This window comes from Protomyctophum parallelum (assembly GCF_964188405.1).
Source record: "Protomyctophum parallelum genome assembly, chromosome: 8".
In the NCBI taxonomy this organism is placed as follows: domain Eukaryota; kingdom Metazoa; phylum Chordata; class Actinopteri; order Myctophiformes; family Myctophidae; genus Protomyctophum; species Protomyctophum parallelum.
In genome coordinates, this window is record NC_139703.1 from 14,427,422 (window position 1) to 14,448,143 (window position 20,722).

General features: G+C 39.9%; 3 protein-coding genes across 4 annotated transcripts; 1 reads left to right on the plus strand and 2 right to left on the minus strand.

Annotated features, from left to right (window-relative positions):
• Window positions 1-475: 475 nt before the first annotated feature.
• Window positions 476-6,477, minus strand: LOC310863373 (rab GDP dissociation inhibitor beta). Of its 2 annotated transcripts, XM_083771667.1 has the most exons (12): window positions 6,374-6,446; window positions 5,089-5,147; window positions 4,646-4,753; window positions 4,439-4,535; window positions 3,640-3,774; window positions 3,340-3,538; window positions 3,076-3,207; window positions 2,092-2,191; window positions 1,833-2,007; window positions 1,310-1,454; window positions 1,173-1,227; window positions 476-1,055 (listed from the first exon to the last, which is right to left on the minus strand). In XM_083771667.1, exons 2-12 carry the CDS (start codon window positions 5,128-5,130, stop codon window positions 912-914), a joined length of 1,332 nt encoding a protein of 443 aa, XP_083627793.1. In that variant the 5' UTR covers window positions 5,131-5,147; window positions 6,374-6,446; the 3' UTR covers window positions 476-911. The 2 variants fall into 2 exon arrangements, with proteins under 2 accessions (XP_083627793.1, XP_083627794.1); XM_083771668.1 differs by lacking the exon at window positions 5,089-5,147 and having other exon boundaries at window positions 6,430-6,477.
• On the plus strand, window positions 5,238-11,844 carry tmem43 (transmembrane protein 43). The gene is made up of 12 exons (XM_083771671.1): window positions 5,238-5,757; window positions 6,733-6,879; window positions 7,123-7,257; window positions 7,409-7,503; window positions 8,712-8,761; window positions 9,087-9,156; window positions 9,254-9,324; window positions 9,433-9,560; window positions 9,708-9,782; window positions 10,028-10,129; window positions 10,284-10,401; window positions 10,504-11,844. Exons 1-12 carry the CDS (start codon window positions 5,743-5,745, stop codon window positions 10,704-10,706), a joined length of 1,209 nt encoding a protein of 402 aa, XP_083627797.1. The 5' UTR covers window positions 5,238-5,742; the 3' UTR covers window positions 10,707-11,844.
• Window positions 11,845-11,988: 144 nt separating this feature from the next.
• Window positions 11,989-20,231, minus strand: LOC310863389 (transforming protein RhoA). Its single transcript, XM_083771689.1, has 5 exons — window positions 20,103-20,231; window positions 16,886-17,043; window positions 16,546-16,666; window positions 15,604-15,734; window positions 11,989-12,761 (listed from the first exon to the last, which is right to left on the minus strand). Exons 2-5 carry the CDS (start codon window positions 17,039-17,041, stop codon window positions 12,588-12,590), a joined length of 582 nt encoding a protein of 193 aa, XP_083627815.1. The 5' UTR covers window positions 17,042-17,043; window positions 20,103-20,231; the 3' UTR covers window positions 11,989-12,587.
• Window positions 20,232-20,722: the final 491 nt, after the last annotated feature.

Consider the following 20,722-nt stretch of genomic DNA (forward strand, 5'->3'; position numbering starts at 1 on the left):
TTTGTGTAAACTTGGCAATAATATGAATACATTTTATTTATAAGGTGCCTTTCAGGGCACTCAAGGTCGTCGTACAACAAGTTAAAAACAGTTAATACAAAACCGTTATAGTACGGCTGAGGCAGACCTAGACCCAAATCTGTAATAATCATCTCCTGAAGGTGGCAGACTGTCCTTCATATGGATAAACCTTCCTAATCTGTTTGCTACCCCTGCCAGATGGCTAATTTTGTCATATGACTGTTGCTCATGGAGACTAAACAAAAGTATTGTACAGCACTGTTCACATGAAACATGAAGATAAATTAGAGCTAAAAAAAGGAAACATTAAAAACAGGTGCATTTGCATTAACAAAGAAAGCAAGCAAAAAGGTTTAACTTAAGTCAAACATAGTTTCATAGAAGGTTAAATGAAACATAGAGAAATGGTGCCATAGGCTTGTTTAAAAAGCCTATGTGAAATCTGTGATAGGCTGCTAGCTAATGGTAAATGGTGCCTTTATATAGCGCCTTTATCCAAGGCGCTTTACAGAGATTTTGCATTACATTCACCCATTCACACACACATACACCGATGGCGGCGGAAACCATGCAAGGCACCAACCAAGCACATCAGGGGCAATTAGGGGTTCAGTGTTTTGTTCAAGTACACTTCGACAACAACTCTGTGGGAGCCCGGGTTTGAACTGGCAACCTTACGGTTACCATCCAGCCACTCTACCCCTGAGCCACCGCTGCCCCTAAGACATCACTCCGCTAGCTAAGACTGGAGTGATGTGTTCTCTCTTTTGTTTTAATTAATCTAGCAGTATTATGAGAGATGTCCAGTGTGTGAAGAAGATGACTACACATTGTAGGCTTCTAATCTATATCACATCCTGTCATGCCATCATGTCTTTATTTGTCATTTCTCAGTCATCATCCGACTCCACCATTTGGTCTCTGCGTGCATCAAAACAGACCTCTGTTCCCGTGATTCTGCGATACATGTCTTGAATGTCTGCACAGTCATTGTCAAAGTAGCTTGTTGCATCCAATGAGCACGACACAAATATCTACAAACCAGAAAAGAAGATATAGAAAAATCAGTACTTATAGTTGTACAATTAATTTGGTCTGTCAGATGCTATAATATTCATGCAGCCACTTGACTTAAACAAGAACCCCTTTACCTGGCTCTTACTGCCATCATCGTTGGGAGCAAAAACACTATGAACAGAAAAGAATCTGTGGACAAAATAAAGTCACATCAAGCAGTTTTTAGTGAACGGAAATTTGATAAGAAGAAGGTATGAAGAGAGTTACTTACTTCTCCTTGATAGGTTCAAGGAGCTCCATCCCAGGTAGCACCTCTTTCTCTGGGTTGTTGGTTTCAATGGCTGTGCTCACTGTGGCAATGTACATCCCTCCTGCAGCCACACTGTGGTTGTATGACACCACAGATATGTAGATGTCTACAAGAAAAAGAGGGTGAAGTTTACTTTCCAGTTAAACACACATGTGCACATGCACACATGCACGCGCGCAAACACATAATTCCTCCAGTCCGCCACTCTGACAGAACTCAATTTGAGAATAAAATACTGTCTCACTTTTTTCCTCCTTTTTTACAGTTCCTGTAAAAAAATCTGCCTTCTTTGAAGTTTGAATAAAGCTTAAGAGGTGGATTTTCTATAATACAAAGACAGACAAGTGACTGAAAATCACTATCCCCTATATGGACATGTACTGGTTAAGGACTATGTTGACCTATGTCCATTCTTGAGTATGTAGTTGGAATGCAGTACACTCTCCTTTCTCAACATTTTGCAGACGGTATAAAAATAGGCTACCTGATTTCCTGTTGACTTGGTTTTGGGGGATGATGATTTGACAGGAAGTGGCATCATGCGTGTGTTTGACTGGATGATTCAGTAAACAGATGACCCGTATGACACCACTACCCACTTTCTTCACACGATTGGGCACATAGCTGGGATCACATATCAACTGTTTACACCGGAACAGCTGTTAGAGAAGATGAAAAAAAACTAAAGACACCCTTGCATATTTCCATTCATAACTGCTTCTTCACTGCTTCTTTCCACTTACTTTCCCTTCTGATTTCACAGCTGTCACTTTGCCATTCTCCATTACAATGTCTTCCACTCCTCTGTTCATCATATAAGCTGAGGCATACCGGGCACTCAGCCTGCAAAACAAATTGAGAAGGGTTTGAGCCAAGCCGAAGGCATGGGGAGAGAGTTTGTTTTTTTCTCCGTCCGTCCGTCCGTCCGTCCGTCCGTCCGTGTGTGTGTGTGTGTGTGTGTGTGTGTGTGTGTCCGTCCGTCCGTCCGTTAGCAGCTAATCTCTGGCACCGTTAACCCAGGTCGATGCCAAACTTTGCACACACACTCCCTGGATGCCAACCTCTGCCCCAAATTGTCCAGAACAGCCTGTTATAGCGCGACCATGAGGCAGCTTTTCACCATTTTTAACTATAACTGCACTGATCTGCATGAAATGTTGCACACTCCCTAGAGGCCATTGGCCAAGGACAAACCTTTGACCTGCATTTTTCACATCTGCCTTTTATAGCGCCACCAGGAGGCAGACTTTTGTAAAACACATTTTTTGTTATTACTCCTCCAGATTTTGTCCAAAAATCCCACAAATTGTTACACAGTATCTGTAAACTCATGTGCCCAAGATGGATCTGTCCGATATTTAATATTCCATCCTAATTGGCTAACAAAATGCCTCAAATAATCCAATTGCCATCAAAGGGTAAGACGAAATGGCACCCTTTTCACATTGGTCTATTATAGCGCCACCAGGAGGCCACAACCTGACTTGGTCTGGTGGAGACCTGTGCCTCGAGGGGCACTTTTCCTAGTTTATAGGCCTACTTCGTTTTGGTGTCCCTAGCCAAATAAAAATATTTCCAAGTGTAAAATATAGTGTGATGGTAAATGTTTTTTTACTTGAATTTCAGCTAGTTCAGATGAGCGACCACCACCTCCACACTGATTCTGTGTATTCGTATACATGTTTGCTTGTGTGTATTTGTGCACATGAATATTGTGTTAGTATAACCTGGCAAAGCCCTGTGGTATCTCCCCAAGCCCATGGATGGGGTAGAGGTATGGGCTGGAATTTGAGCGGATCCGAGATTCACCATACAGTTTTATCCTCTTGATGGTGTCAATGCATGGCTCATCCAGGTAACTATAAAGGCACGGGCACAGCATCAGGAGGAAATATGATCACATAATATAGTAAAACATCTGACATTTATAATTGTTTACTTATCGTAGTTAAAATGTGCATTTGTAACAATGAGCACAAATGTTTACTGACGATTCTTTGCCATGCCAAGCTAACGTATGGCCTGTGAACTCCACAACATCTGGTCCCAGGTCAAAATGCTGAAACAGCTCCCGCATGGTGGTTCTTTTAATATCCATTTCCATGTATGTCCGAGGTTCATGCTCTTCAAAGTTCTCTATGAAAAGCAGTAGTTTTCGGAACCTCCTCTTGTCAAACATGCCGAGCAGATCTGAAACACAATATACAGACTAGTATTGAATCAGAAACAGAATCTTAATGTGCATCATTCTTAAGGATGTTATTTGTCTTCACAGGTTATTGATGTTTTACCTGAAGTGTAGACATCTGCTTCTGTGGCAGGGACGTTGTAAAGTTTGCCTGCTTTGTATACAAAGATGCCTCCAATCATTTTGAAGTCCATGTACCTTGTGACCTCAGTTTGAACCAACATTTTGACCAGCGGACCTGACACAAACACATTTTGTTAATCACCAAAAAAGAAAGCTCAGGCGCTAGGGCTGGGAAGAATAATACATTTTGGTGGTACAATTATATTGAGAGAAATAATCACAGTTTCACGATTATCATGATTATTATGCTCATTTATTTATTCCACAAAACTATGAATGTATATAATCACATGGGTATTAAAGGTTGTATTGTATTTTCCCCACAAAATGTCTTTGTTGGCTTTATTTTAACAGTTACTGCCTTTCAAAACACAAAAATAGAATAGCCAAATAATACATATATACAAAATGTATAAAGTATCTCTTTGGAAATAAATAAAAGCTACTCTTTCTTTAATCATCCATGCGCTGCGGGACCTATGTAAACTGTATTACAAAACAATGTTTTCAGCTCTACATCTCTTTTGGACATGAGTGAATCGTTTTTTTTAATTTTTTAATCACAATCACAATTATCCTAAGCCCGTACGATTAATTATTGTGACGTTTAAAATAGCTGTCAATACAATAGGCCATGTATTGAGCATACACAAAAATATATGTGAGTCATGTATATACATCCTTAGGTGTCCATTATTACACTCTGAGTTAAGTTAAAACATGTGAAGGGTCAATAAACAGAGCTCATGTATAGTGTAAAAGTTGTATGCTGCCCTCACCATTAGACAGAAAGAATTTGGGGATGAGGTCAACATTCCACTCTTTCCCGCGTCCCATACTTTTAGGTGGACCTGGAACATTGAACTTCTTGTACAGCTATAACAAGTCATAACACAAGTCATAATCAGAAATTCAAAACTCATATGAATATGCATTCCTTTTTTAAGCGAGGGGGGCTGTGTGCATTTCTGAGCTTGAGAACAGACCTGCTCAAGGGGACAAATGGTAGCACTCCCTCCTCCATAGAATGGATTCACATCCATGTGAAGAACCTTTTTTCCATCCAAAGTCAATAAGCCAGACAGGACACATTCCTGTAAGTGAGGGCGGTATGTAAGTGGATAACTGTTCAATTTGTTGTGTCATTTACAAACCAAACAAACGTGAACAAGGTGGACCCTCTTGTAAACAAGTGTAATGCTTTATTGGGTCGTCCACTCACAGTTAACAGTTTTTGTATTGAGTTGTGCTTGAAATGTACTGTAATTCTACAAACTGTTAATAAATACTTCAATCAATCAAAAAAAGACTTATGTCAAACCCAATTATGTTGTATTAAATGTGATTGGCAAAATATTGCTTTCAAAGACCAATTCCAAAGGACACTCTTGTAATGATAATGAACATTATAAATAGCAAGTTCCCTTACCTTAAGTCCTGTTCCAAGCACTATAATATCATACTCTTCCATCCTAATCCTGCAGCCTTCTGTAATTAATAGTTTGTCAGTACAGCGTACTGTACACTCACACGCACAACATGCATGTGTATATTCACACCAGGCCTGTTTGGAGGTGAGAGAGATACATACAGAGGGGCACAGCCGCAAAGGTGATCAGTGATCACTAGTGACAGTATAGGCTTGTTTCATCTATAATAATCCTCTTAGCATTGATATGGTGCTTAAAATGTGTCCAGACAGAAAGGTTATAGTAGTAGTAGCCCACTTGCCAATTGTCATTGCCAAAAGGTGGGCTGTGCAAATAACTTGACAACCTCTTTGGAACAAGCTTGATTGTATTATTCTAATTACAATAACATGAAGCTCTATTTTGTGAATTATTTATTGTGTAGTAGGCTACATCCAAGAATCCTCTTATTGCGTACGTCGTACAACTACATTACCCAGCATTCCAAGAAAGGGAAACGTATTGTGTTGCATCAGGTCGTAAAAGGAGGTACACCCACTGGCACAGTGGCACTGCTGCTAACTGCTGGAGGTGTGACCGTGTAAGAATGTATGCAACTTTCCTGCAATAAATCTAACTTTTCAGTTTGACGGGACGTTTTACCGGTACGAGACATGTCGGAACCACCAGTAAGTTAGTTGCTTACTTAATTATCTAATATTTAACACCGCGTCGCATTTTCCTGCCTTATTATTTTGTTATTCATATTTGACTCGTCTCGCGCCATTGACATGGACGCAAATATTTCTTAAAAAGTAATCAGACACTAATAGCCTAATTACTTTAGTAGTGTAGGCCTACTCATTTCCTTTTGGTTGACCCGTTTTGAAATGTTACTGCTTCAGGGCAGAATCATAGAAGCAGTAATGCTATGGATCAGAGCTATAGGGACTCGCTAGCCCCTCTCGGAACCCCCTGGGTCAGCCCAATCCGAACCGAACCGGGCTGACCCTGAGACACAAAAATGTCAGAAACTTCAGTAGCATTGGGTTCTGCTTGTAGGGCTAGGGACTCGCCTGGGATGCATTCGACTTCATACCTAATATTTGAGTCCGATTAAAATTGAAAGCTAGCGGAACTCGTCTGATTTTTAAACTTTTTCAACTAAATTCGAAGTTTACTCCCTAGGCCTAGACCTAGCTCGAGGGAACTTTGATTTGGAGAGCGAAACAAGTCCCATAATAAGTTCAATTGAGTTGAAAACGATGCAGGAGGCAGCCAGGCAGGACTCAGGAGCTTCATTACCATTAGTGTCTTGTATTAGGGTGTTTTAAATAAAATAAAACACCATCGAAGCAAACCTGTGTGCGGACTCTCCTCTCTTCACTGTAGGCTACTTACCTTAGTCCAGCACCAGACAGGAACTGGATGTGCGCTATAGCCACCTGCTTTTTAAACTCATTACCATTATTGCTATTGTAATGTGTTGCAATATGATAGGTCAGTGTTCACTATTTGGGATTGATTTCAAAGGGTTTCTGTGTTGATAACAAAGTCTTTACAAATAATTACATATTGGTTCTTACTTCTTATCATAATCAAGCATCTTTTACTGTTCATGAAAAGTAAATGAAAATGCTATATTTTTCCCATGTTTGTCTCAGTTCTCAGGTGCGGAGAGAGATGGACATACACGCATATCGAGTAAATCCAATCCTGGATTTCTTGAACGTTTGAGTGAAACTGCTGGGGGAACGGTCGTTGGCGTTGCGTTATTCTTCTTATCATTTTATGTTCTCTTCACCAATGAGGTGGGAAATTCATAAGAGCTTTAGTAATATTGTTTAAGTACTATAATATCTGTAATATTAACACATTATAAATTAAGCATGAATTGTCGTATTCAATAATAATCTAGTATGTGTTAATTGTCTCAAATATCTCAGTATGTGCTATCACAGTAAAATGTGGAGTGTTTACTCTGAAAAAAAAACCAATGGATCTGCAAGGGTTCAAGAAAAGTTGAATTAACACACTGGATTTGCTGTGGGTAGGGCAGGGCACTGAAAACTGCAGTTGCTTTGGATGAAGGACTGTCTCAGGTTGTTTCCCTGGACCCATCATTCAGCTTGGACTACCAGAACAACCACCGCTTAATTCACCTGTCTGCGTTGCTGCATACCTCACAGGTATAGGCTATGGGTGGCTGGCTGTGCCTCATCCCTTTGCGGCAGTTTCAATACTTTGTGTTGCACATTCCTGTTTTCACGCCTTTGTCATCAGCCATGTCTTCCTGATGTCATTTTCTTTGTCTTACTAACTTGACGTATATCTGCCCAGCCCTTACATGACCCCAACTACAGAGTGGTGGTGCAAGCTGTGAAGCTGAGGAGACAGGTGGAGATGTATCAGTGGGTGGAGTACCAAGAGAGCAAGTAAGTCCAGGTTGACCTTGACCCCTGCGTTAACAGGGTGGGGCCTGCTCTAAATGGTGATTGCCCATTACATTTTTTCACATGGAAAAAAAAACGAAACAGTGAACAAAAGCATGGCTGTTGGAAAAGGTTCCAGTCTGAAGTAGGGAGTTTAGAAGTTTTAGTCAGGTTTTTTTTTAATATATATTTGTTGTGTTTTGATGTGTGTTGTATGTATTTTTCTGAGGACCACAAAGGAAACTAATTCTGGACTTGTTTTTGCATCCTATATTAAAATTGGCTAATGGGAGTGTGGGCGCCTGGGCGGAACTATTAACGCAGGGGTTTTTAACTGATTGTGAACCAGGGACCACCACTCTGAAGAATCAACCTGAGGACCACTGTTGTGTTGGGATGGGATGAAGAATCAACCTGAGGACCACTGTTGTGTTGGGATGGGATATGGGCTAAGATTACACTTGCTTTCGTAACACTTTCTATGCAATGTATAAAATGTAAGAAACTCAGTAAGTAAGTCAGAGAGGCTTATTGTCTGTATCAGCCAGGGTGCAGGAGTCTATCCCCATTTCATGCACTAGACCTCTGGGAGATGGAACACCTACCATCAGCTCCCAGTACAAGCCAGAAACTATTTGAATTAATAGCTAGTAAAAAGATTGAAATTAAATCATGACTGTTAAAGGCTTGATACTACGTGCAACAAATTATATCAAGTCCAGGCATTATTTAACTGAAATATACTGTACGAGTGATATGAGATGGTGGTTGAGAACCCTATCCCACTGGTTACAGTACTGATAGAGCAGACACATGATGACATGATTATATGAGCACATTATAATGATGACTCAATCAGGCAAGCTGGTACACTTACCCTTCTTGAGATTCTAACTCCCTTTTCTGTGGAATTTCTTAACCTCTGCCTTCCCATTAACTGAAAACATTTGACACACTTCCTTGGAACAGTGCACAAACGTTTCGTGGAAGAAAATACTAAATCTTCACTTACTAAATGCATGTTCAGGGACCACATGCAATACCTTGTGGTCCACAGGGCAACTGTTGAAAACCCCTGCTCAGTCTAACGTGTTGGCGGTGCAAATCAGTCGCCGGTGCAGTTTGCATGACACCGGCGCACAACCATGTATTACTCAGGCTGCTTTTTGCCAGAAAGAATGATATCATGACTGTTGCATGGTTATTTGCAGGGACTACCAAGAGGATGGTGAAACCAAAACTGAGACGACGTACACATACAGTGAGTTGTTTATGAACTTTTCCTAGAGCAGGCTGATTTATAATTATGAATATAATATTGTGATATATCAGGAATTTTAATTGTAGTAGATAGTGTCTACTTATTAGTGCCTATACTGGTTTTGCCATCATATACGGTATCCACCTTAATAATAATCGTTTCCCAAAATGTGATTGTGTACAAAACTACAAATAGATTCTGAAAGCACCAATAGTCATCTCCAATATACCATCACATTAGAACATTGCATAATATATCATTATCTATTTCTATATAAAGTGGATTGATGCGCAATGTGTGACTGAGCATAATTTCCTGTCTTCAGACACAGAATGGAACTCTGAATTGATCAACAGTAGGAACTTTGACAGGGAGATTGGACACATCAACCCAAGGTATACAGTACTCCCAGCCCCCCTCCCCCCTTTTTTAAACAATTTTATATTTGATCCATGTTGTTTTATTTTTTATGTTCTCTTTGTAATTAATTAGTGACATGGCGGTTGAGAGTGTGACAGTAGTGGCTCCTGAAGTCCAAGCTGGGCCTTTTATTCTGTCTAAAGGTATCAGTCTGAGTGTTTGATAGAAACATGTTTGTTTGTTTAAAATATACTTTTATATTCATGCATTTTATTATATTTCAACCACTGATTGATATGAATTTACAATAGGGCTGGTGGAGCAAATTAACGACTTCCAGACATTGAACCTGAAGGATCTCCCTCCACCTGATTTTGATTCCTTTCTCACTATTGATGGTGAATATTTCTATCACACCCCAAACCCACACAGACCAGAGGTGAGAATTGCTGTTTAGAGACACAAACAAAGACTCCACATTCATTCAGATTCTTGAACATACTGCATATTCTTTGTTTTACTAGCAATAGCTGTATAGTGTGTATTCTCTAATGGTGTATGTATACAATAAATCATTTTGTGTAAGGTGGGAGATGTCCGTGTGAGCTTCTCCTTTGCTGGACTCAGTGGAGAGGGGTCTTGGCCTGGCCCAGCCCTAACGGTAAGTATTTTAAATGACATGGTCATCTTTTGCCTCATTGACTTTCAGTTTGGGAATTGAATGCATCTTTGCATTCAGTGCATGAATTTATATGAATTATTCAATTATTATTATCCAGGATGTTTGCCAAAGTAATGTGATTTCAGTATACATAAAGGATGTATAAAATAAAGTGAGTGAGCTGTTGGTCTATTAATTATTTTTTATTAGATACAGATAATCTCTGAATCCTTGTCATACTCCAGGTCAGTGTGGTGGCCATGCAGAAAGGGGAGTATCTCGCTCCATTTAAGACCAAGTCAGGATACACCCTGGAGTTGTTGTACATGCAGGAACTTACAGCCCAGGTTGGTGTGCATTTAATTGTTATTTAGTTATTGCTTTTAGGCAAATATATATTACATCCTATAGATAATCATATCATGATGCAAGGATAATGCCATGATAGTGTTAGAAACACATTGGTTCTGATTATGGCTTTGGCTATATTTCCGTGGACAGGAGGTATTTGAAAAGGAGCACCAGCATAATTCCATGATAACATGGGGACTCAGGGCTGCAGGCTGGGCACTAATGTGCCTTGGCATCAGTTTGACCATGCGCATTATCTACACACTGGGTAACTACTAATGACTGTTGTATGATATAGGCATATTGTACAATTGATTGAATCCCTGGATATGATGTATTTACTTTACCCATTTTCCTTATCTTTCTGCAGTGGATTGGATCCCCATTTTGAGAGATCTTGTTTCCTTGGGGCTGAAACTCTTTGCCCTGTGTGTGTCCTGCTCTCTTACACTTCTCACCATTGCAGTTGGTTGGATCTATTACAGGCCTTTAGTGGCAATGGGACTAATAGGGCTTGCTCTACTTCCACTGCTTATTGGGCGCACTCGTGTACCAGCCAAGAAGCACCAGTGACATTCTGATCTTAGCTCTTTACTTTATCATTAGGATTCCAGCAACTCATGGAATCCAGTTTGCCACAACTAACAACACTGCGCGTTGCTACCTTACCAGTTGCTCCATCGTTCGGCTGGCATGTAGGGCAGCTACAAAGAAAGGATCTCCACTCCTGTGTTTTGGGCCACCGTCTTTATAGATCCCCAGGTGTAATGTTATGGTGCACAATCCTGTATTTCCACACAGGTTTTTGTACATGTCAGAACTTAACACCTTTGTTCAGTAGTTATATGGCTTGCCTTTGACAAGTATAGCAATATGCTTGATCCAGAATATATATATTTTTTAACAGGCTAAATTAATTTGCACATACAGTATATTTTACTGTATAGTTTGGTTATTCAGTGTGTGTGTTCTTAATCAATGTGTTTGCATACTGCTCATATACTGTACATGAACACTATTTGTGTAAAATGCAGTCATAATTGAGTCTGGATAATCTACTTGAATGTTTGCTATCAACAAACGTAAAGCTGCTAGTAGTTCCGCCTCTATTGCACGATAATCATCCATTTTCACAAAGCCATGCTGTAAGAGTAAAGCTAGTGTGCTTATTGTTCAAGCTGTAATACACAATTTAAGGGAAAATCTGCTGATATTAATCCTCTGGAATTTTGTTTTATAATGCAATTTTTGGTTATGAGTGGGATATCTGACGTTTTATAAATATTATCATTCTCTTGAGGATGACTTGAAAATCTGACATAAAAACTGATCCTGCTCAGCAATGAGAAATCACAGCTGGCTTATAAAAGGATCAACATATGGAATGTCGGAACAGGTCTGCTTCAAATATGGAGATCCAAGGGTTTGAGGACAGATGTAGAGTTGCTGGCCAATATTGATATCGGGGATCTCTATCCCTGATGTCACGAGGCATGACCATAATGGAGACATGGGGTGATGGATGGACTGACTGGAAATGCACGTTTTAATAGTAAATGCAACCTGCAGTCGCAATTAATTGCATATAATATATCAAGCTCTAGTAATTGTAATGCATATACAATAGGGCCAACACTTAACTGTTACTAAATGCCCCAAGAAAAATGTATACAATACCAATGACATTATGGCGTTCTTAATAGCAAATACCAAAGGACAACTATCCATACAATTGTGTGTATGCAATGTACTGTATGTTAAATGGGTTAAAATACTTAACCCATTTAACACCATTTGTAAACATTTTTGCATCCTTAAACATTTAATTCCTCATCAAGCAAGTGATAGAAGTATATTCCGATTCTTACAAAGTTATTTATTACACAAACACCAAGAGTTTTCATTGTGTTTTAACAAAATGAGTTTCCAGTCTTTTCAGATTGCATTTGTGCATGGGTTCATAATGCACATAGGGTTTATATCTGAAGCACATAAGAAATGTTGGGCTTGATGTACACAAGTGTTTCTTCAAATAATTAAAGGAATATGGGTCACAGTGTATAGGTACCTCACAACAATTGGCTGTGGAAACATTCTTTAGATCAGCAGGCAGGACTTCAGCACTGTAGTTGGCAAGTACTGTATGACTTTGACAATAGGCCCATTGCTGACCTCTCAGATAACATAGTATGTGTTCACGTAAAGTAAGGTTTCAATATGGCAGATTTACTCATGTTAAAGTATAAAAAAGCATTTTCTATAACCTCAAAATTGAATACTGACAAAAAACCTGACTACTTTTGCTTAAGACGAAGAAAAAAAAGAAAGGGTAAAAGCATTACACCTTTAGTAAAAACTTGTGAGCACAGTCTTTTGTGGGTGTGTCCAGGGAGAGTTTTACCTAATCTTTCCCTCCCCTTAGACCCGTGCAGGAAGCAGTCCTCATGCCTCCGTTTACAGTAGAAGACATTTATTCTTATTCTTTCCTCTCCGAGCCTGTAGTGCCGCCCTGGTGGCCATCTCAAAAACTTCCCTCACACCATCCTTTGTTTTTGCAGAGCACTCCATGTATCCAAAGGCACTGATTCTGTTTGCCATATCACGGCCCTCCTCTGGTTTCACAGGTTCCTATATTAAAACAAATTAAATACATTATAATACATACATTACACATTACTGTATTTCATTAACCCATTCTGAACGGGCACCCATTTTGGTGTTGGCATCATGTTATGCTTTAGCTATTGAAAAATAGCAGATCTACAAGCTCATATCGCGCCACCGAGTGGCGCGATACGAGCTTGTAGGTCTGCTATTTTTTTTTTTATCGAAGAACGACTGACATTTTTATAATCTGATCTCAGGTCAGAATGGGTTCATCAGACCAGTGTGTTTGCATTTAGTTTTTGGCGGTGTGGTTCTGCTCATGTGATATTACAGATAGCCTGAGCATAGTGAGCAACATACAGAATCTGAGATCACAACCCCCCCAGAGCAGAGCATAAGACATTATTATATGAACAACTTTCAATGACGATGTATGCCATATACCACTTGGATACATATCACATATAGAACAATCCATAAATCACATTATCAACCATTACAGAACTAGATACATCATAGTACAATCCATAAATCACAGAATCACCCATTGCAGAACTAAATGCCACTGGGAGGAGGCCGCAGGGGTGGAGGGAATTTGAATGACGACATCTGAACAACTACCGTCTCAGCTAGCATGTAAAGTGAACACAGAATAGTGACTGCTTAAATGGACCGCCTTGATGTACTGTGGGCGTGTGAGTTAGCTTGAAGCGAGTGAAAAACAGACAGACTGATAAGTAACTATTAGCGAATTAATGGGGGGGGGGGGGGGGGGGCTGAGGAGAGATAATTAGAAGTAGCCAGCCTCCTGTCTTCTGTGTCTGTAATGCATTATTGCTGCTGGATATAGAGAAACCGAGCAGAAGACAATCCCTGTTCTTAGCCTACTCACTATGCTGTCAAGAAATCCCAGTGGGACTGCTATGTTATTCACCATTGCAATCTCTCGATGACATTCATGTTAAAGTTGCAGTATTTTACCTTTATCTATCTATGCACATTAACTACAAAGAACTGTGTGTAATTGTGTTCTAACATCAGTTAGAGCCATATGAAATGCGTTTTATTTTTTCCCAATTCCGTTTAATTTTTTCCCAAATTAAGTTTTTTCCATTTTAATATTTCTGAATTCGGTATTTTGCTTTTTATGCAATTTTTTACCGGAAAAATAATAATTAGTGATCGACTGATATAGTTTTTGGCTGATATTTCCGATTACCGATTAGTGGAGAATCAAAAGGCCCGATATTACCGATATTAATTTAAGTAATTATTTTTTTTACAGTAACACAATAATTCCTTTAAATGCATTGGAGAACATTTATTGCTTATAAAAAGTTAGTGCAAGAAGCACCAACATCGTTTTCAGTAACAACACCCCCCCCCCCCCCAAATCAAATGCAGCTTTAATTTAATTAAAGTGCAAACATGTATATGAATATGGAACATAGTGCTGTATAAAGTGCAGGCACAGGCTTAAAACATTATTTCTTTTAATCAGGGGAAAAAAAATCAAAAAACCAAATTGGTGATCTACAAGCCCACAGCACATTGCAGCATGACATGTTGAGAGCTTGTAGATCTGCTGCCCAAACTCCCCAAAGCCATGTGACCTTGTTGTTTTTACTCCACCACTGAAATTTGCCACTTTCAAGATCATAATTTTATAGCAATACAAGACAATAGCCTTGTATGTCTCAAAACACTGGCCTACAGTTAAATTGTTGTCAACTAAATAAATATGAATTAGAAATTAAGACAAATGCTACTGATTGGTTCATTCTTCATTGGCTTGCAGTTAGTTATTGCACATAGCCAAAATGCAATAATAATAATAATAGGCTGGTCAGGATGGGGGAAAAAGTTGTCCTTTTAGAAAACATTCAGTTGGCTCGCATGCACGCACACAAACACGCACCCACGCGCACACACACACACACACAATCAAAGAACCGTTTACAGCTGCTGTAAGTTTGCAGCGTTAGCATAGGAGCTAGCGTTGGCTAATGTAGCCTTGTAGGTCTACCACTGTTACACCTTCTGTCCCTCTCAGTGTGGATTTTATTTTTGTTAATGCAAGATGAAAACAGCAATGCTTATGATTACAAGGTTAGTATTACTCCTAGCCCTGGTCCTCTACTCCTCTCTCTCCTTACTCCGTGTGTGTGGAACTGGGAGGGAGGGAGGAGCATGCAGAGCGTGTTGTGCTCTTAGAGTATATATGAATAGAGATGACATCCGAGTTCTCCTTCCATCCACTTGCATTAAGTTGCTCAAAAGCGCATGAGGCAATTTCACTCCTCCTTCCGGGTAGGAACAGAGTGCATTCTGGGATGGATTGCAATAGTGAGTGGCCCCAAACACATGAACGCGCTGCCGTTGAACGCGCACGAGCGTGCGTCCATCGTGAACGTGCACAATAATAGTCAACGGACCAGCGCGTTCATGTGTTTGGGGCCAACTGCAATACCTTCATTCGGCCACTATGTCCATTTCGCCTCAGTGTTTCCTCTGGGTGCCTTCTCTATTCATATACTCTAAGGTTGTGCTCTGTGTCACTGTGTTACAGAGACACGCAGCTAAACTATACATCTCCTTACAACCGTACTCTACCGGATTTTCAATGAGAGTGGAGTGGTTGTACTTTTTTTGCGCATTTATGACAAAATATAATAATCGGCTGTCTTCACTTGATTTCTGAACAAACCTGACCACTGAATGTTCCATTTTCTCCCGAAAATTGAATTTCAGCCCAGATTAGGGCCAATTCCGCAATATTCCGCGTTTTATTCCAATTCCATTTTTATTGGTCATTTCCGCGATTCCATTAACACGGCTTTCATATGGCTCTACATCAGTTTACCTGCTTCATTTTGGCCAGCTCCCTACGGGTGTGCTCATCATTGCGCAGGTCCTTTTTATTTCCCACCAAGATAATGGGAACATTAGGGCAAAAGTGTTTGACTTCTGGGGTCCACTTCTCTGGGATGTTCTCTAAACAAGGGGGGGAAAGGAAAACATCAGTGTCAGTGAGAGCAGACAAAACAGTTTTCGGGTGGGGTTACATGTTTAGGTATCACAAACTAACACTAATGTTTTGGTTTACTATGAATTAAAACAATGAATGGGTGGACACACACAATGTACAAAGAACCAGTTCACCTCAGATTACCAATATCTGACAAGACAATGATAACTAATGTTAACATGCCTGTTATTGTGTGCATATGCTGTGTGTGTGTGTGTGTGTGTTCATATTTTGCGTGTGCATGAAAACTAATTCTGGTTTCATACAGCTAATGAAAAATTGTCACAATTTCAGTTAAAGGTTTATTTATCTGGTTACTTCTTACTTTATCAGCACAGTTAGTTGAATCTGAAAGATTCTGTGAATTTGCTTATAATTTTCCAGGGTTGAATATGAACAATAAACTTATAAAGTAAAATGATAAAATACTAAGCCGATGACTGTCAGGAACAATGCCTTTAGGGAACTCATTTCTCATGATGTCAGTGTGTGTGTGTGTGTGTGTGGGGGGGGGGGGGATAAAAGATCTCCATATATGGGCAATAAATGAGACGGACAGATACATAGGCAATAAATGAGACGGACAGATACATAGTCAGACAAACATACAGAGATTTTAGGAGTTTCTTCAACCGCCTCTTCAACTGAATTCCCACTCGGCAAAACACACCCTTGGTCCTCGGCAACACACGCCAAGTTTGAAGGCTGACAGACAGACACATAGTGATTCTGTGCATTTATAGATGATCAGTGCCCATGGATTTGAAATTTGCTTACCAAGACTGTCCGGGCTATCAATGGAGAAGCACATCAGAATGACATCTGTATCTGGGTAAGAAAGAGGACGCAGCCTGTCATAGTCCTCTTGACCGGCTGTATCCCAAAGCGCTAGCTCAACCTACCAAAAATAATAACATCAGTTAACAACACTCAACATTTCACCATTTTTCCAACATTTCACCAACGTAACACATTATTACTTTATCTTCAGCCCAGGAATTATTTATGGTACACAATATGTTGATTTCTCTGTGTGTCTGTGTCCAAAGTGGTTTGATGGTCAAAATTACTGTTGAAATTCACTGTTGTGAAATGTTCTTTTGAAAATGGTTTGTACCTGTTTGCTATCCACTTCAATGTCAGCGACATAGTTCTCAAAAACTGTAGGCACGTAGACCTCTGGGAACTGGTCCTTACTGAACACAATGAGTAGACAGGTCTTCCCACAGGCTCCATCTCCCACTATGACCAGCTTTTTCCTAATTGCTGCCATAGCTTGACAAAAACATGACATGAAATGACTCAGGTTAGGATAGAAGGTGAACAACTAAGTGGAGCAGCACTGTGAATGAACAATAATAATAATAATAACTGGGTGGGTGGGTAACTGGAAATTTGTGGGAAATGTGCAGGCCATTCCTGGACCTTGTGATCCAGAAATGGTTGTTGTGTGACCAGAAGTTCTACAGGTTTGTCTTGTGGTATCTGCTCTAATGGGTTGACCTGGAAGTGATAATAGGCTGCAAGTAGGGTTGCCAACTACCTGAAATTCAAATACAGACACGCAGCCTGGTGTCCCTTATTGCAAAGTAAAATAAAAGACATGGTTGTGAGAATAGAATACCAAACGACTCGCCCCTTTACCAACTCGCCCCGGGCGTACAGCCGGCGGAACTGCACGGCCTGGTATACCTAAAGTAAATTATGCTTAAACTATGCCTAAACCTAACCCTATACCTAAACTTAACACCAGTAAAACTATTCCCAACCGTCGGACCAAGCTTGATTTACTGCTGTTTCCAACATGACAGCCATTTAAACACACACACACACACACACACACTGTGACACACAATGTCATTTATAGCTAAACATTGCTCTCAAAAATGTTTTTGAAAACAGAGTAAGAAATAGACAAAGCAGTACCCGAAAATGGATTCTATTTGATCAACTCACTTCCTTATTTTCCGACAGTGCTCCAGCCCTGCAGCTGGGCAGACACAACCAGCGCAACACTTGGAATACTTTTTTTGTTGTGTTTTGGGTAAATTCATTAATTTATGTTAGGTAGCCATGTAATAAGCGGGATAATATCTGGCTAGGCGGTCATTGTCGGGATATAATTCACCTTCAGGGTGATTAACCACCTCAGCTTCACCTTACATATTAGGGCCGATTCATACTCCTATTTTACCGCTGTTTCGGCGCTGTAGTGCCGAAAACCGAAATGATTTTGGCTCGTCAGAAATACGACTTTAGGACGGTACCCCCCCCCCCCCCCCCCCCCGAACCTCAAATGACGTCACATTGTAGGCTCTACAGCACCGACTTTTATTCGGCTCTAAAATAGGCCCTTAGGATGAGCTGTTTGAACTTGTAAGATGACACAGTGGCCCCATTTGCATGCAGAAATTCATTCGGAATGAATGGATTCATTCCAGTTATCAGAATAAAAATGCTCATGTAAACACCTCAATTGGAATAGAATATCCCATTCCGAATGAATTTTCATTCTGGTCTGGAGGGGTGGTATATACCGTTTGAATCGTTATAGATCACCATATAAACACTTTATTCTGAATGCTACTGGGAGTTTGGAATACATGTATCATTTTACACATGTCTGCCCTTAGTAGACTATAGTGCTTTATGCCCATGTCCAAGCAGGGATGGCCAATTGGAGACATTTTATGTGCGCAGAAATGCGCTATTTTACCCATTAGAAAAATACAAATACACCAGTTTTTTTTCCCCATAATAAAATGCGCTATTTACAAACCCATCTGCGAATTACAGTGATAGTGCCATTGCCAATTGCAGTGTATGGGATGCTGTGTTTTTTAGTTCTGGGTTGTTTTGGGTGGAGGTCGCGTGTGGTTGCAGGGACTGTGCTTCAAAATATATTTTTATTTTATCAGATAATAGCTCTTAGTGTTTGTCGGTTATTCATTTCTTAAGGGATAACGGTTATGGGTTGGCCATCTCTATAGTCAAAAGTTATATTCCGAATGAATGCTTTGGTCATGATTGTAAACAATTGAGAAATAGGAATACTTGTATTCAGGTTCCATGTAAACAGTTGGGTTCGGAATGAATTCATTCATTCTGAATACATTTTGTGCATGTAACTGAGGCCAGTGATGGATTGATTCTCCAAAATAAGGAACAATACGTGTCCCTTATTAATAAAGGGATATATATATATATATATATATATATATATATATATATATACATACATATATTTTTTTTTCTTCAATGTTGTATCCCAACTGGGTCATTTGGCAACCCTAAAACCTAGTAATGCTGTTGAACCAACTGTGTTGTTGGTGCCACATATATTGTGACCAGTAGTAGTGATAGAATATTATTTATTATTTATCTGTTACAGAGGCAGAGATGCTCATGGCGACGATGAATATATCAGCCATATCGTGTTAATTAATGGGTGTAATAGACGTAAGCACTGGACTTTGCCTTCCAAGTGAAACATTTCCGTTGCCTTTCTCATCCACACCCCGGTTAGCATTGTTGATTATTCTGTAGCAAGTTACATCATGGTTTTACGTTTATTCGGTGTTACATACACATGAATAACATCCACACACCTGCACAACAAATAACAGCTGTTCGCAGGGGTACGTTAAGAATTAAGTTGGCTACATTAAGAGCTAACAGTAAGTAGCCTAGGATACAGAGGTTACCACGGATAAATCTCTGACGTCACAAACGACCGGAATCCATTTATTTTACGCGACGCGCGACCAGTTTAACGAGTACCGTCAGACGAAAATTGCGTTTACGAGATTTAGTTTAACCGTCGGGAGAAAAGGCTCGTGCTATTCAAAGTATAAAATACCCCCAAATGTCTCGTGACAGACAACGGCGCGGTTTAAGGCTCTATGGTTTAAGGGCCCTTTTCACACTTCCGCTACACGACGCTTGGTTGTGACATCACCGACGGCTCCTTGGTATGTTTGTTCCAGCGGGTAGTTGTTAAACATCGTTATCACAGTAACTTACACGTTACATACACATTCCGTGCAAATAAACGACTGTGTGCGCATATAATAATATAATTCGCTGTCGATGGCAAAGTGACTTCGATTACTAGTAACACACACTATGTTATTCCACACTGAACACAAAGCAGCTAGCAGATAGCCCAAGCTAGACGGAAGCGAATGACAATGTACTGGTCAGCTAGCTTTATTGCCTAGCGAGCATTAGCACACTTTGAGGAAAATACGGGCAAACTAGCTACAATATGTAACGTTATTGCGCAGACCATTACGTACAAACGATGTTACAGTTTACATGACCGATATCCTTACCTGGAAAGGTTTTTCAAAGCTTCCCAAATGACAAAATTGATGCTTTCCTCCTGGCCTTAACTGCGTTACTGCTAGGCTCAGTAGGCTGCTAATGATTTGTGGGGGTCGAGGATGTGAGGACTGAGGAGGGGCTTGTGTGTGTGTGTGTGTGTGTGTGTCAATCAATGGCTACTGTATACTGTATGCGTATGTAAGTAATGTAGGGGATAGCGGGGTAACATGAGACACTTTTCACTCAAGTTGTCCTGGAAGGCAATGCAAAATGAAATAGACAAATTTAAACATAGGCCTATACCTATATTTCAGGATGTCAATTGGAATCATTTAAGCATAGGGGATAGGGCCATAGAAATATGACTCAGTCTAAAACAAAGTGGTGGTCCTATAGTGTTCCCCAAGTTAGGGGTATTAGTTGATCCACATCATTTAAAGAAAATCCACCAAATGTAGTCACTTATCAAAAAATAATGTAATACAAATTTCCATTTAGCAAATAGTGTTATTTACTTTCTTAACGGTTATTTAAACAATATAAATCCAATTCAAAACCTTTTAATATTTGCTATATTGAATCCCTGTGCTCCCCTATGTATAAAGTAACATTATGTCCTCTGTTATCG